We start from the raw sequence: 18,613 nt of genomic DNA, 5'->3' as shown, positions 1-18,613 counted from the left end.
AGGGAAAATGATGTTTTTGTTTGCTTAAATAAATTTATATATGCTTTAATAATAAAAAAAGTGATCCATGTTCATATCCAGGCAACTAACTTCAAATCATTAGTTGTCTTAAAGGTAAATACTTGAAAACCTGAAACCTTTTGACTGTTTACAACCATATACCAGACTATAGATAGAATATTGACTTCTGTCGTTCATGGGCATTTTTACCAACTGGGTAATTCAGCTACCCCTTACAACCTAACTCAGAATATCGAGCTTTCACCAGTGCTTTCCAATTCCTTAAATTTCACAGATGTTTCCATGTCCTATCTATCTGACTTACACTTCTGCAAAAACAGATAGGGTAGAGAATAGCTTTGACATAATCTATAGATTTTTTACAGAATTAGTTTCTGAGTTTGCAGTAAAGTGAATACTTTTAATGTAACTTCAGTACAGAATGAAAGAGCATGACAGACCAGGAATCAGACTTGGATCTTGGCCTTTAGCAGATAACATTATTATCTATTGAGCAACATAAACATGATTCACAAACTGACACAAAACTGAACTGCCCTCAGCCTGCTGGAATGTGATTTTGAGGTCAATGTAGTATGAAAATAAATAATAGCCTGCAGTTTTTAATTTTACTGCTTCTTACGGTGTCATGGCATGATAAACTATTGCTTGAAATTCGTCTATTGGTGGTAATATCAATATCAGAAGTGTTGTCATAGCTTTTAAACAAAAGATATGCTACAGACCTGCAGCAGGCTTCTCCTTCACCTTTCCTTTCTGTTCGATTATCAGTTATCACAATAAGACACAGTGAAATCGTTATTTGTAACGAGACAAGTTTCATATCAGCACACACTCTGCTACAGAGTAAAAAATTCATTCTGGAGTTATTTGTATCTCGTAATCATATACTTTGGGACTGATGGCACTTGTAATGAAACAGCCTATATACACCCATAATAATTTCTTGTGGCTCAAAGATATGGTTCAAATCTTTCAAGTGGACACCATTCTCTGACTTGCATCTCCCTACCCTACTCCAGTAATCCTGCTGGGTAAGAGGGACCTACAGTTTTATATGGAATCCGAATCACGATTGGTTCCTGGCAGATCTTCACATCATTGAGAAGTGAAGGCCAGGTTAAAGGCAAAATTTCCTTGGTTTGGCTGGGATTTGATCCCAGAACCTCTGTTTCCAGCTAAGCACTTTACCACTAGACCACCAGGCCTGACCTATATACACCCATGACCAACTGAATTAAAGACCGCTGCATCGAAAGGAGATTGCTCCTGTCGTTATTGTGAATGGAATATAAAAAGATAGTAGTGCATTTAATCTTTAATGTTTTAGTCAAGTGAAATATAGTCTTAGCAATATTTTCACTTATATGTCAATAGCTGAAAGAGCTATTCACCCCTTTGTTGAAAAAATTAATTACTTCTGACACAGAATAAAATCACAAAATTGATATAATATCTAATACAGTTTGGTAAGACAAGATGGAAATGAAAAGATAATTTGGAAGATATACATTTTCTGTTGATAGTTTTACTAAACAAGATGACCATTTCTGACTTGTAGGACATAAGTAATTTTGTTGTATTGTTTTATAGCTTAGAAAAAGAACCAGCTTTTGGGGCAATCGCAAGTACTGTTAGGAACATCAGTAAATCTGTGCTTACTCCATGGTAATTGACTACAACTGAAATACCTTTAATTGGTAACTTCACTTCTTGTACAGCAGTAGTATTGATATTTGTACTTTAAATCAAATTCTTACTGCATGAACTATGCTGGGAACAGAGGAGAAATGCCATTAGAAAAATTTATCTGTAACTTAAGCACTTCATTTTTAACATCTTTGTCAAAGACAGTAGATATAAATAGAAATTGTATTGCTCCATAAGTGAGTGTAGCTTCTTCAATTCCTTGAAACCACATATTTAGTTGTGGTGGTGGCAATCTGTTCGTAAAAAGTTGTGACTGGTTCTCTCAGCCTCTCATCCTCACAAAGCTTATCAAAGTGCTGTTTTACTTGTTTTTATGGAATTTTTGCTTGATGCTCCATGATTAACAGTTGCAGAAAGCTTTATCAAGCAGTTTACTTGAACTATCCTAAGGTGCTATCTCTTTCTGACAGCACTGTTCCTAAGAGGTTACATGAAGCTGCAACATCTATATTCTGAGATTGGGATAACAGATGTCTAGGGTTCAATTTTCTTATTAACACCTATTGCTGGACTTCATTCTTTCATTTCTTACTTTTAATAACTATGTTAGGCAGAGTCTTGAGAATGTCAATGATTGTTTCTTTATTGCAGTCCATTGTATTCAGTGGCTTTAGCATTACCTTGAAGGTGCTCATTGTTCAAGTTTTTAAATCCTACCATAGTGACCAAAAAGTTTGTAGATGTTTTGGAAAGAAGAGCTTTCTCTCAGTTAGTCTTTACACCATCTTTAAGGACTAAATTGAAGTTGTTATTTGCAGAAAGGACAAAGTAGGAAGGACATGCTAATTTCTTGATGATTTTTTGTATGTCATGATCTGGGATTTAAGTATTATTAAGTCTACGTCTATGTTTTTTGGGTAATAATGGTGGCCACTACATGGTTGGTGTAAGTAAAATGTGAACTGTTGCAGTGTTAAAGAATGTAAGTAACATACCTAAAGTAGAAAAATTCAGTCATAATGTTTGTGAAATGGGTAAAGAAACAACACGTCACACAGAAGGAACCACCAACAGGAGTAGTGCTCACAAAACAGAAAACAGGTATCCAGTCCCAAATCCCCCCCCCCCCCCCCCCCCCAAAAAAAAAGACATGTTCACATTCACTTCAAACAAAAAAATTCTTTACAAAGGAATCAAGAAATAGAAAAAATAGGGACTTCAGATAGGATATTATGCAGACAACATGGTGACACAGAAAAAACTTAAAATGCATGCATGTCAGCCAAAGACAACTTTATTAGCTAACTAGCAATCTGTCCAGCTTTGCACAGGTCATACTAAGTATCTACAGCCAGAGGACTTGTCTAGTGCAGCAGTCATAAATCATATACGGAAACATAGACCATGAAATATGTATGCATTAGTGAAAACTGTAACAAAATCCCTACATTAGTTCTTAGAATTAGGTTTCAGATAAAGATAGAAAAATGTGATGGGAAACTTTAATTCAGCATAGTTGAGCCAGTCTGCACTTAATACAATGCAATTAATATGTTTACAACCAATGTAAATATTCTGTGTGAATCAAGAGCGTACATGTGTGTATGTGTAATTATATATATCTTTTAATTTGTAGCATATCATGTATCGGAGGCTGCCTGAGTGATCATGTCCGAAAAACACAAACAAAAAATGAAAAAGAAATAGACATGCCTGATCTAGATGTGTAGCCCATGACAGCATTCCTCTTGTAAACTTTAGTATACAGCGATTTATTGTGGAGACTCATTGCTTCAATTAGATCTTAGTGGCAGACATTTTTGTCCTAGATGCAAAGACTTGTTCCCAAATGTTGGTTTGAATGAAGGAAAGCAGCAGACTGGATGCTGAGTTGTCTGCAGTGCTGCTGAAAAAGGAAAACTGTATATAAATGAATGAAATTGCATCCCATGCTGAAGTAGTTTTTTAGAAAACATTTTAGTCTTTGTGTACACAATCAAAAAGCACAGATTTTGACTCTGAATGTTTTTTCACAATGCAGTTGTTCTCAGAGAATTGCTTAGAATACATCAATGTTAAGTAAGTTTATGCCTATTGTTCGAGGAATATACAGTGGATTATGAGTGCAAATTGTGATTGATAATCTGAGTAAAGCAAGAATTGAAATTCTGAAATAGACATCCTTTTTTGAAATACAGCCCCTAACCATTTGTAGAAATCTTTGAAAATCTTCTGTAGTCATCCTCAAGGAATTTCTGAATCTCATTCTATCCTGTACAGTTAAGATGTCAAGAAGATAGTGCCCATATCAAGAAGCTCACAAATCCACCAACATTTATGAACACATGAAAGTCAAGATTCTTCAAGATTCTTTTACCACTCTTATGTAATATTTCAAAATGTCCAAATCATTATTATGTGAATATGTTAAGTTGTTTCCACACTGACCATGCTAATCTGAACAAGTGCTGCATAATTTATCTACACCTACAACTACATCTATTCTCTGCAAACCACCATGAGGTGCATGGTAAAGGGTACATCTCATAGTACCAGTTATTAAGGATTCTTCTTGTTCCATTCACATATAGAGCCTGAGAAGAATGATTGTTTGAATGCCTCGGTGTGCACACTAATTATTCTAATGTTATTCTCATGATCCCTATGTGAGTGAAATGTAGGGGAGTGTAGTAGATTCCTAGAGTCACCATTTAAAGCAGGTTCTTGGAACTTTGTTAATAGACTTTCTCAGTATCTTCAAGAGTCCAGCTCAATTTCTTCTGTATCTCTGGGACACTCCCCTATGGATTAAAAACACCTTGGCAATTTGTGCTGCCCTTCTCTGTATACATTCAATATCCCCCTTTAGTCCTAATATCTCCAGTTAATCCTATTTGGTAAGGGTTCCAGACACTTCAACAATATTCTAGGATGGACCACATGAGTGATTTGTAAGCAGTCCACTTTGTAGACTGTAGAATGTTACACCCCGGTATTTGTATGAATTGGCCAGTTCCAACAGTGACTCTTTGGACACTTTGTAATCATACATAAGACTGGTAAAAGACTCCTTACTTCCATGTGCTCATAAATGTCAGAGGATGTTATGTTTTTTCATTTTGTGAAGTGCACAATTTTACATTTCTGAACATTTAAAGCAAGATGCCAATCTTTGCAGCACCTTGAAATCTTATGAAGATTTGACTGAATATTTATGCAGGTTCTTTCAGACAGTACTTCATTATAGATAACTGCATCATCTGCAAAAAGTCAGGTGGTACTATTAATATCATCTCCAAGGCATTAATGTACAACATGAATAGCAAGAGTCCCAACACACTTCCCTGGGGTACACTGAAAGTTACTTCTACATCTGACAATGATTCTCCATCCAAGAGAGCCTGCTGCATTCTCCCTACCAAAAAAGTCCTCAATCCAGTCACAAATTTCACTTGGTGCTCCATATGATCAAACTTCTGACAATAAGCATAGATGTGGTACCAAGCCAAATGCTTTTTGGAAGCCAAGCAATACTGCATCTACCTGATTGCCTTGATCCAAAGTTTTCAGTATGTCATGTGAGAAAAGTGCAAGTTGGGTTTCACATGATCAATGTTTTCAGAACCCATGCTGGTTGGCATTCAGAAGGTCATTGTGGTCAAGATACCTCATTATATTTGAGCTCAGAATAAGTTCTAAGATTGTACAACAAATTAATGTCAAGGGTAGGGGATGGTAATTTTATGGATCACTTCTACTACCCTTCTTGTAGAGGGGTGTGACGTACTTGTTTCCAAGAACCTGGCACAGCGTTTTGTTCATGGGAACTATAATAGATTATAGTTAGAAGAGGGGCTAACTTAGCCACAAATTCAGTACAGAATCTGACAGGTATTACATCGGACCCTGGAGATTATTTTATTCATCTTTTCAGTGGTATGTGGATTAAATTGGGGAAATCTTTCTTGCTTTTCCTTTGTAAAGGAACATATGAAAACGGAAGCATTTCAGGTTTTGCTTTGCTACCTTCAGCTTGCGTTCATGTCTGGACATTAATTTTGGTACCAATAACAGTTTTTACATATGATCAGAATTTCTTCGGTTTCTTTGAAAGATCATTTGACAGTATTCTGCTATGGTACTCAAATGGTTCAAATGGCTCTGAGCACTATGGGACTTAACATCTGTGGTCATCAGTCCCCTAGAACTCAGAATTATTTAAACCTAACTAACCAAAGGACATCACACACATCCATGCCCGAGGCAGGATTCGAACCTGCGACCATAGCAGTCGCGCGGTTCCGGACTGAGCGCCTAGAACCGCTAGACCACCGCGGCCGGCGCTATGGTAGTCATTGAAGGCATTACACATTGTTCTCTTGACCGCCAAACACATTTCGTTCAGCGTCTCTCTATCTATAGCCCTATGCCATCCTCAAAAAGGTCAGGTGTATTTGTTGCAATTAGATCCATTAGGATTTTAATACCCTGATCTGTGGGGGCATTTCTTTCAAGCTTACACTGATACTTTCAAGTTCCCTACAGACATTGTTATCTGGATTGGATGGAGAGTCACTTAATCTAAAAAACCGTCATGTGTGCCCCACACACAGCCAGCTGCCTGAGTAGCAGCCTCTGATGTGTAGTGCACACTCGACCCACTTAGGGGGCCCCTACAGTTCTCAATGCTATGGCACAAGTCCAGAAAGCCATAGCCTAGCTTGTCACAGAGCCTTCAACTCAGAACCAAAGGGTCAAGTTCAGTTCTGGGGACAATGTTGCAAATTGTGAGCTTCATTGAAACTCCATGCTGAAGGCTGGTCTTCTCTTCCTTCTCTACCAGTAGCTGGAATGATCCAAGTATGAACTCGGAGCGTAGATGACAGGCATCATTTGTTCCAACGTATGCCACAACGTGCAGACAATTGCACCTATTTGCCCCAGTGACTGCTGGAATAGCCTCTTCAACATGTTGAATGAGGCCGCTCGGCACACACAGTGAGTACACTTGGTGTCCTTGCCTGTCCTTTGCTGCCATTTTTCTAAGGGTTACCATCATTCACAATGTGTTTGAACTGCCAATGATTCATAGACCTCTACCCTTTTGTGCTTGTCTCCTCTTAACACTGGACAAAACAGGATTCCATAAAACAGTTGAAGTTAATCCCACTGGCTCTGTTTGAGTTTCAGTGAGAGGGAGCACCTCAAACTTGTTGGTTAGAGGGATCAGTACAACACCCTGAGTCCTCCATGGTCTCTGTCCACCCTGTACAGGCCATCTAGATTTACGATGGACATGCCACTTGCAGTCAAGTGGACAAGTAATGACAGATCCTGTACTTTCTGCAGAGTAGGCAGGATCCACAGATAGGATAATACTGGAGGTGCCTCTGGTACCAGTATGACAGCTACACGACTCTTGTAAGCTCTTCCAACACACTGATTTACAGCAGCTGCCAATCATTTGATGGTAGTCAGAGCAATTTCCAGCTGCTTATGAACATCAACTGATTCACCCTGCGTTCGAGAACAGCATTCAAAATGGAGCTGCATATTGGCAGTGAAAAAATAACTTTAAGTTAAGCCCGCTGATTATCTTTTAATCTGTTCAGCTAAATAGTTGCTGATTCCCCACAAGAATAGAAGCAAATACACAAAATGAGATGTCTATTAAGGCAACACAAAAACCTGTGGTAAAAATTACTAGTTTTGTGAAACATTTTGAGGTTAATTGTAGTTGTTTGTAAACTCGAAAACAGTGTTATTTATTATGGATGCAGACAATATATATGGCTACTCCTCTTTAAGGGAAAACTGGATGTAACACAATATTTTATTTAGAATGTCTGCTACAGTAACTAAATCACAAGTGCTGATTTACTACAGTTTGCTCATAGATTATGCAAAGCACAATGGTAACTTCTGAAAATACGCAAAACACACATTTATGTGCATTGATATACATTGAAATTCAGGAGTGATGTATCCTTGGCAGTACTGTGAAGCAGGAATAATGATTTGCTATGAAATAAATTACATATCCAAAACACTCATTCCAGTAACTTATGAAAGTATAGTTTTGTAAGTGTCTGAAAATTGTCAAAGATAACCTATTTCTCACATAATTGTACAGTGAAATTAGAGAACAATTGTTTTGAATGAGGATAGGCCTACTGTCCCCTAAAATTTCAAGTGAGCACAATGAAGTTTAAGTGTGAAATTGATGATAACAGTACAAGTTTTGCAGCACTCATGAACGTTCGAAATTTCACAGTATACGACAAAACAAATTGGTACTGATTCAGTCAATGAAGGATTATGCATAAGCAACATGAGCAGTAAAATAAGTGAATCTAGAGTTTTAAATCAGCACACAGTCCTTGTACATTTGGTCTCACACATGGGAAAATTCCAAAGTCAGCTTTCGTATATAAATAAATGTTTGTATTGTGAGGATTTCTCACTTAGCTGATTCTGTGCACACTTCTACAGCAGAGTGATGAAGAAAAACACTGCAGCATGAGTTTATTTCGGTGACAGTTGCTATGTCAAAACAAGCGGAGCATTCGCATGCAATTAGTTTGGCCTTGGCTGCATCACACCGTGCAGAGCTTGCTTGTAAGTTCTGCCATTCACCACTAGATGGCATTGTTTTCACAGTGGTGGTGGGCTTTATTCATTGTAGTTCAGTCAGTTCCCACAAAATATTTATAAATTATACACATGGATCTTCCTTGTGAGTCAGTTCATCTATTACTGAAAACTGGATCAAAATTCTTACTGTAGTTCCTGAGATTAGCCTGAATATACAGACAGAAGCAAGGAGGCAACTTCAGTTTATATAGGAGGAGAGAATATCTGAAACTGTTGTTGATTCGTGTAGATCAGACTTTTTGGAACTTTAAAACAAGATATTCTGAGCTTCAGAGCTCTAAAAGCAACAGTTTACATTTCAAACATGCTAATCACTTAATGGTTCACAACAATTAACTAACAAACATAGATACTAAGTTCCAGGGGCTCTTAGGACTGCAACTAGAAGGTGTTGACTTCTTGGGAAAGTGAGGTGGGTGGGGAAAGAGGTGGGAGAAAAAACACACACACACACACACACACAGATACTTGCACACAAAAAAGAATGTGTGTTTGTGTGCATGTGTGTGCGCGCGTACACACACCCACAAATGCAAATGCTAAGCTACTACCCAATGAAAACAAAATAATGTGTCATGAGTCATATAAACTGCTAATTAAGGTAAAAAATATCACAGTACAAATAACAAAAAAGCTTAAATGTAGTTTTTCATCCTCATTTTTATTTCTCAAATATTTATAAATATTTCAGTTTGTACTGATATGGTGAAACATGTCTGGGTGCAGGAATTGAGAAAAATGTATTTGTGAAAAGAGACTCATTGTGAATTGATTATTTACTAACGAAGTATCCAAATATTTGTCTAAACCATAAGATAAACAAAATGTCAGAATATCTGGAGATCACACTGGACCAACAGCTGGCACATTTTAATGGAATTAGTATAAACAGTATATGAACAAACTCCACTTACAATACAATTTCAACAGATTATGATAGTAAATTTTTCATTGTTGAATTAATTTCCATTCCTGAATTGATTCTCTGTTTATGCAATTCTAGTATACTTGTAACAACCTGTAGGGACTGGAAATGAAACTCCTAGTTTGAAAATTGAGTCAACATTAACACACACACACACACACACACACACACACACACACACACTATGAAATGCATATCAGCATATCATATGAATTACAAGGTATGTAAAGCTATAAGCTCAAACAAGGAGTACCAAAAGGAACTCACAGGCAACTTTCATTTTTATCTCAGATTAGTTTAACCCATTAAAATAAAAACCTTGGTAATTAAGGTAGGCCATTGTTATTTTCTTCTCTGTTTGATGTTACCAACATCCATAGTTTGTAGTTGCATAATGTTAAAAATAATCCTTACTTGTGGATGTAATAATGTCCATCTTTGAGTCTTCCTGTTTGTTGACTGGGCCATGTTTATAATGAGTAATAACTTTTCTTTTTATTTCTTTGCATTTTTGCACCATTTCAGTATGCTCTTTTCATATTTTAAAATTTTATGCAGTTAAAATGATGAGCTGTAATACAAGTCAGTAGTTTATCTTGCATTCAAAGTACTAGGTGTGGAAAACAGTTGTTGACCACCAACACAGTATGAACATTTACCAGCATATATTAATGCTTAATGCAGGTTATATTTCCTATTTTTCCATATTTTCTTTCCATTTTATTTTTTCCTTATTTTTTTCTCCTTTCTTTCATTTGGTGGCCAGACCATTGACTGGTTATTTCAGCCTACAGCTTAGTTGCATTCCTAGTGTACTGGTATTAAGAGAAAGTTGCAGTCATATGAACAGGAAATGTTGAAATTATTGCTATTTATGTGTCTGTTTTGCTATTATATTGTAGCAGAACTTCCAAGTAGCATCTTCATGATAAAAAAGTGCAATACTTTTTTAATGTGTTGTCTCTATGGGAATATTATGTTCTCAACACTAAGATATCAATTTTATTGCACTTTAAGTTTCTTTTTAATAAGACAGCCATCAATGAACATCAACTGATTTCATTATGAAGTTGATTTTACTGAGTGATAAGTTCTCACGTTTGACCTTTGATGTCTGTTTAAGGTTTCATGGGAAGCCCAAGAACAGTAATTGAAAAGAATGAATGACTGCCATATATTTTAGGGCTTTAGAATACTGTGTGTGTGTGTGTGTGTGTGTGTGTGTGTGTGTGTGTGTGTGTGCGCGCGTGTGCACGCGTGTGCGTCTGTATGCATGCGTGGAGGGGAGGGGGGGGGGGGGGGGAGAAGGGGGGGCATGCATACATCAAATATTAGAAACATTAAATATTATATGACTGTTTGAAGTTGGTGTCAACTGATGCTACTGTTGTGTGATTATATTTAGTGTTTTAATTGACTCAGATTCATCTTAACCCATTTTCTTTTTTTATTATTATGTTGTTTATTTTACCATATGTAATGCAAGGTATTACACAGATCGTAATGTGCTAATATTGTTACAGGTAAAATCAAATCATCATTATCTCCCGATGTTAGCAGGTACATTGAATTAGTATGTGTTTTTTTATGTTAACTGTAACCTATAGTTGATGTCACTGTTTGTTATGCATACAGTGCAATGTGAAATCATTTGCTTCAAATGTGATACATGTGTTTTAAATAGCCCTACCATATGTAAGGAAAGGTTCATCATAACTGAAGGAATACACAAGTTAATGCTTAATCTCAAGCTTCTGGAACAAAAAATGTCTTTCTCTTTTAAAAAAAAATGAAGAATTAATACTAGAATAGATATAATTCACTCAATTCAAAACAGACACAAATACATAACTGATAACCTATAAATAAATGATTATGTTGCCCAATGGTTAAAATAAAAGGCAGCATTTTTGTCAGCGAGCAGTCATTGTTAACAGAAATGTTGGAGCTTGAAAGTGAATACTGATTTAAATGGGAGTTTCTTAATAAATAATAACAGAAAGCATGAAAAATTTCAGTTGAGAACAACACAAGGAAAATCATTGAAAAAGATTGTCAGACTGTCATGAAGATCACACTGCTTTATGAGTGATATAGCTAGAGCTAAACGAAAGACCCATTTCTCAAAAATAGCATATAATAAAGAGAGAATGAGAGCTAAGGGTGAGAAAGAACAATCCTGGTAGTAGTATAATGATGAGTGCAAAAGTGGGGAAGACTGAGAAAGAGAAATATGGAATAAAGACTTAACTGGCTGGCAGGAGTAATGGTATTGTTGAATAGCAGTTTATTTGCTGCAGAATTCTGAATTTGTAAGGTTTAAGAGAAGATATGGGTGACTGGAAAGTGAAAGAAGCACATAATGTCCTGTGATTTTGTTGTAGAATATCCTTGTATTAGAATATAGTGTGCTATTATACAAGGTACCCATGTGTAAATCACTAAGTGCTACTAGAGAATTTTGTGTCAAATTTCCAAGTTCACCCTGCACTTATCACTGCATGATACAGAATAGAACTAAGCATATTTGTATACATAATATGTATACATATTCAAAATTGTCACTTTATTATTTATATAGAACTTGTTGTGTTATCATTCATAATGCACAAAATAAAACTACATTCAAACAGATATAAGAAAAAAGTCCACTTACCAATAGGCTGCTGATTAACAAACAGAATTGAAAACTAAAGCTCCACTAACTTCCAGACCTGGGCAGTGTTTCCATCACTCAGATCTGTTTTTGAAATCCACTCCAGGTGTGTAAGTTTAACTAGGAGTTCATCTGTTTGAGGTGTAGGATGTGAATGTATGAGGATTTGATTATTAATTTTATCTTGAAATTACCAAATTCCAACTGATTTCCTTACTGTAACTCTTGATGTACTGAAAGTGATAAGAAGATGGTTTAATTATGTCTTGCACATCCCGGTAATTCAGTGTGGACATTATCTATTAGTTATGTTTCTTTCTGTGAGTACACATTTTGATAAATGTCTATGCTTATCTTGTGTCATTGCTTGTAATTTGTGCAACAGTTATGCCTGCACTTTTATGGTAACAGAAGGCCTAACATAAATGGGTCAGCATGTAGCACTCTCCTTTGAAAGCAGATATGTGCACATCTTTAGCAATGAAAATTGTACAGTGAAGAAAATATTGTGATTTATCATAATTGCATGGTACCTAGTTATAAAATCGTATAAAATGTGAGACAGGAAACACATTTTTGTGAATTTTGTTCAGTTAAATTTTGTGTATGGGGACTTGTTTTATGTCAGCTTGTGAATACCTGAAAAATTATTTCATTTGTTATTTAAATTTTCTTTTGACATTACAGGGAATGATATACAGTCCTTTAGATATAATTTCTCTGAAGTTTGATCAGCGATGGTGGCCAGAAGAATGTCATGGTATCGGTCTCTTATGGAAAAGCCTTCCTAATTGTGAAAGCAAAGTCAATGAAAAAAAGGTAAGGGTGGTTTCTCTCTGCTAATAATAATTCTAAATTTGGAAAAAAACAATCACATGCATCTGTGATTCGGGTGAGAAAAGATTATGCACAGATGGGTATATGCCTTGGAATCCTAGACCGCCCCCCCCCCCCCCCTAAAAAAAAAAAAAAAAAAAAACAGCTGACACCTCTGAGAAAATGAAACTTTAGAATGTAATAGACGAGTGCTGAATTGCTAAGAATCTAATATAATGCTGATGCAGAGAGAGCTGTTGAGAATTCAGAAACAAGGAAAACAGTAGAAGGTAGGAGGGTATCACATTGGATGTGAACATACCAAATAATAGGAGAAAATTAGGGAACACCAGAGGAGAAAAGAAAGTGTAATGAAAAGAAATTAAATAATAAAGGTGAAAGTCTATAGGAAGAGGATGGTAAGTCTCCACTGGTGGACACTTCAAGAAATATATAAATATATTGTAAAATTCAACTTCAGCAGTACCACGAACTGATTCTGAGGAAAAAAGTCTATTGATATTCTCCACCTCTCCATGTATTGGTTTATGAATAGATTGTGAACATAAAATTAGAGTAAATGTGCACAAAAAAAAGCATAAACACTTGTACTCCATCTGTGAATTAAACTGGAGGACACTAGTAACAGATCGTATCAGAAAAATTACAATCTCCCATACACTTTTTTATGAATTCACAAAGTTTGAATATAGCTATAGGTGTACTCAATACTTCCTTACTTATTTATACAGTTGTAGTGGAACAGGTGAAGGAAGATCCATGACAGTTGCTATGGACTTGGCATGGCTGCTGTGCATATCTGCACCAACCAGTCACATAATGCAATTTTGTGTATGTCTCTATGACAACACGTCAGTGTTGTTGTAGCTCTGTAGTTGAATATTGTTTTCGCTACAGCGATTTGCACTTCACAGATAAAAGCTGGCAACTGTGCCACCAGCTTTCAGGAATTCTTTTTTACTGATGCTCCTATAGATTTTCCATTTTTGTCCAACTAGATTGTAAGTATATTACATTGTTATTTGACATTGTCAAATCAGGAGACAGGTGATGTGTTATGTTAAAATGTGTGGATAAAAATCCTATGTCAAGACTACAATAATTCCTTTGTTGATTACTAGTTTCAGCTCATTGAGAGCCATCTTTAGATCTAAAATACAGGAAATTGCATGAATGAGGTGAACAATAGCAAAATACATTTGATATTTAAACTTTCTTCTATGATATACACCAATAAAAATTATTACTTAATTCTATCAATATAATAGAAGGAAACATTCCACGTGGGAAAAATTATATATAAAAACAAAGATGAGGTGACTTACCGAACGAAAGCACTGGCAGGTCGATAGACACACAAACAAACACAAACATACACACAAAATTCAAGCTTTCGCAACAAACTGTTGCCTCATCAGGAAAGAGGGAAGGAGAGGGGAAGACGAAAGGAAGTGGGTTTTAAGGGAGAGGGTAAGGAGTCATTCCAATCCCGGGAGCGGAAAGACTTACCGTGGGAGGAAAAAAGGACAGGTATACACTCGCACACACGCACATATCCATCCACACATACAGACACAAGCAGACATATTTAAAGACTGCCAGCGCTTTCGTTCGGTAAGTCACCTCATCTTTGTTTTTATATATAATTATTACTTAATTCAGTATATATCAGCCACAATGCCTTACACATGATCATAATCTGTTGAGCTGAATTGCTCTAGTTGTCATGTAAACATTGAAAAAGTTTATAGATTGTGAAAAAAATAGAGAGATACGAAAGTGCATTTGATGAGCGGTTTAAAGCTGTAAATCTTACCTAAAGTAGGTTGTCATGGTTACATAATTTACAATATTAGCCTTATATAACTCCAGTGCTCACTTTGCCACTCTAGCATTTAAAAGCAAGATGACTGACAGAAGTAGCTATCTTATAGTCCATGTGTGGGTGTAAATACGACATATCACTTGCAACAGTAACTACAGGAACAAGGCAGTAGCTCTCTGACAGTTCTCTGACAGCCGTAACGCAGATACCTTGCATTTAAACACAAGTGTGACAGTATGAGCACTGGATACACGTTGTAAATTGTGTAACCCTGGCAGCCTATTTTAGGTAAGATTATAGCTTTACATCATTATCAAAATGTACTTTTGTATGTCTTTGCTTTCAAAATTTTTAAGTGGCTACATAACAAGAGCAATTCAGCTCAACAGATTATTATGATGTGTAATGCCTGGTGGCTGATACGCACTGAATTAAGTAATAACTTTTATTGGCGTGTATTATAGAATGGAAGTTTAAATATCAAATGTATTTTGCTATTCTTCATCTCCTTTATGCAATTATCTATATTTTAGATGTGAAGATGGCTTGTCAGTGAGCTGAAACTAGTAATCAATAAAGGAATTTTAGCAACCTTGACCTAGGATTTTTATCCACACATTATAAGTAGATTGATTTTGTGAGTCATCAGGTTGTGTTATTTATGAGTCAACAAAATATGACATGTAGCACCCCATACATTGCTGGATGCTTATGAGAAAGCAGAATTTTATTATGTTATAGCTTTGATTAGATAAGCTGTACTTTTCATTACAGTAGATCCATAGTGAGGAGATCCTCCAGAGCATAGAACATGTCTGAAAAAGAGAATAAACAATAAATATTTACAAATATCTTCCACACGGACCAAGTTAAGTGGTTCTCATGGATGTGGAATAACTAAAGAAAATGTGCATATGATGACCACCAATAAATCGTTGAAATTTATTAGTAAACTTTTTATGACTGCTGGCAAGTTATTGAAAATGTATGTTCTTGGATAATGGACAACTTTCTGGACCAAATTAAGTGACTTTAAATCATTGTGAAAGTTATCCTTATTTCAGGTACTGATTTCATGAATTGCCTGGCTCATTTGAAAAAGAGATATATTTTTAATGATGAAAATTCATTTAGGAATAAAGACATTGGGAAGCAGCGGTTAGTATCCTTAGTTCCCGCTGAGCAAGCCTCTGCAGGATGTTCTTGACTCCATATCACAAATAATCCATATTACATATTTTTGGACAGAGAAAAGATTTATCTTGGTTTGATGAATTACCCTAAAAAGTAATCCCATATGGCATTATGGAATGGAAGAAAGCGAAGTATAGTAACTTTTTTCATTGTACATAATCTACACCTGACAACATTTGCAATGCAAATAGAGATTTGTTTAGGCGCTTCAGCAGTTCTATGGTATGCATCTCCCAGTTGGATTTATTATCAAGCTTTTGGGAAGGCAAGGTATCGGCCATTCAAACAAGCTAATTTTGCATGTTGCAATGTTCAGCCAGGCTGGCACATGAAATATAATTTTATGTAACACACCACAGAAGGAAAGTATCTTGTTAGGAAAAGCAGCTTAAGAGAAGGTTTACATGTAGTTAGATCCATCCCTTTAGGAGAATAATGTGTAACTGTGTACTCTATTGACATCCAGGAAGGTTACACTTTAAAGTGCTGAAACACAGTGCCTCTGGTGGCTGGTGTGAAAATACTTTGAAAGCCATGATAAAGATACTCATAAACACACAACACAAACACAGTGGACAGCAATCTTGATTGCTACATCAGGTCCCTCAGGGGGAGCAAAGCATGGTCTAAAACACATTCAGGGAAGTGTTCACATCATCTGGATCTTGTTGTGTGTTCTGGAAGTGGATATGTGTGGGTGGTGGTGGTGCTTGCAGATGAGAGTGGTTCCATGGTGCATCAGTTGATAGTAAATCTTGGAACATGTATGCTGGTTTGATGTGGTTGATGAAAAAATGTAGTGAGTTTGCCACTTAGTGTTATGTCCAGTGTTTGTGGTCCTCTTCATAAGACATGGAGCAGACCTGTGTAATAAGGCTGCAGCTAGGATTTAACACTATCAACACAAAGCATTATATGCATGAATGTTTCACAGTTGTAATGCATGTTGCTGGGTGTTGTACCATGCCTTGAATCTTTGCAAGATTGAATACTTGTTATGAGGTCCCTCAACTGATGAATGAAGTCTAGCTGGTCTTGGTCAGAAGGCTGCAGGTGATTCACACCAATAAATGTCAATAAACTGTCCAGGATGCCATAGCACTTCACTGTAGACTAGTTCTGCAGATGAGGAACCTAAGTCTAGCTCGTACGTATTACAGAGGCCAAGTAGGACCATCGGTAGTTTCATGACATGTCAGTGCTGCTTTTAGGGAGCGATGCCAGTGTTCGATCATGCCATTGCTGATTGGGTGATAACTTGCAGTTTTGTAGTGAACAGTACCTCAGAATTTTGTTAAGTTGGGGAAAAACATCAAATTGAAATTGGCAGCTGCAGTCCACTGTGATGTGTAGTGGTTAACCAAAACAAGATATCCTACTTGATACAGAGATGTAGGCTAGAGTTACTGAAATTTGTCAGGTGGTGCTGCTTGTGACCAGTGAGTGAAGCGATCAGTCATTGATAAAAGGTAGCATTGACCATTCAACAGAGGTATTGGGCCTACAGTGTCGATATGTACATGTGCAAACCATGGAGTTGTGTCAAGGTAGTCTTCCACTTGTGCATGAATGCCCTGGGATACCTTGCTGTGTTGGTACTGATACATGCACGAATCCATTTGTGACAGTCTTTTTGTATTCTAGGTGGAACAAATTGTGTCAAGACCAGGCTAGATGATGGTCTGACACCAGAATGGCACAAGTTGTTCAAGTTATCAAAGGGAACTCTGTGGAAAGTAATTGGTAAAAAGGGATTAGGCCTTCAATGAGAGATATCACAGTATAGCTTAACATCTGTACCAGGAATGTCGACTAGCTGCACCTCAAAGGTTGATGATGCATTATTGAGGAGATTTTGGAGCTCTTAGTCTGTATGTTGTGCCTTGACTAGTTGTGTGAAATCAATGGTGCTTGACACACTGTCGATGCAAGAAAGACAATCAGCTACCATATTGTTAATGCCCAAAATATGCTTGATATCAGTACTGAACTGGGTGATAAATTCCACAGTGTTGTATTGATGTGGTGAGCAATTGTTATTGTTTTGTCAAAAGGCATGGGTGAGGGGCATATGATCTGTGAAGATGGTGAACTCTCTGACTCATAATCATGGACAACAGTACTTGATTGCCTTATAGACTGCGAGAAGTTCTTGATCATACACACTCCACATTTATTGCAATAGTGGCAGCTTATACAAATAGTAAGCGAGTGGCTGCCATGCACCATTATTTAATTGTTGCAACACTGACTGACAGCAGTCTGGCTCATGTCTGCAAGCATTGCATCCAGCGTGGGGTGTGCCAGTAGCAGGACATTCATTAGATCGTGTTTTTCCACTTCAAAGGCAGAGCTCATCATCTCTGTCTGCTGAGACTTTCCTTAGATTTTTGTACCAGCAAGTGATGCAGTCAGTGGTTCCTGTAATTCAGCTGAATGTTGCAGTTGGCAACAGTAAAAAATTCAACACGCCCAAGAAGTAGTGTAATTCTGTAACAGTGTTTGGTCCCTGCAAATCTTCAGAATGGCTACTACTTTTCATGGCAATGTTAGTGAGCCTGAAGAGTAAATCTGGTGGCCTAGAAAGTTAATTTGCAACTGGCCCAATGCTCACTTAACAGTATTCAAAACCACTCCATGCTGTTCTCAGCATTTAAAGGCTTTGATTAGGTGTCATTGGTTCTGTTGCACAGTGACCAAAAAGACAAGGATGTCATCCAGTTAGGTGAAAGAGAGTGTTGACTATGCAGTACTGAGTCAATAAGCCTTTGCCATGACTGTGTCATACTACATAGGTCAGTTGTCATAAATAAACCAAATACAATGATCATGGCTATTTAGGGATGCCCTC

The 18,613-nt window shown here is 36.8% G+C and overlaps 1 protein-coding gene across 3 annotated transcripts in view; it reads left to right on the top strand.

Moving 5' to 3' along the window:
* The window catches only part of LOC124621542, a 135,015-nt gene that overhangs the window by 36,410 nt on the left and 79,992 nt on the right, over positions 1–18,613 (top strand). For all 3 annotated transcript variants that reach the window (XM_047147148.1, XM_047147151.1, XM_047147150.1), the window contains exon 6: positions 12,594–12,725. In XM_047147148.1, coding sequence (XP_047003104.1) covers positions 12,594–12,725 — 132 coding nt within the window. The remainder of the gene's footprint in view (positions 1–12,593; positions 12,726–18,613) is intronic.

This window comes from Schistocerca americana, chromosome 1 (assembly GCF_021461395.2).
Source record: "Schistocerca americana isolate TAMUIC-IGC-003095 chromosome 1, iqSchAmer2.1, whole genome shotgun sequence".
Lineage (NCBI taxonomy): Eukaryota > Metazoa > Arthropoda > Insecta > Orthoptera > Acrididae > Schistocerca > Schistocerca americana.
This window is presented reverse-complemented; position numbering and strand designations above follow the sequence as displayed.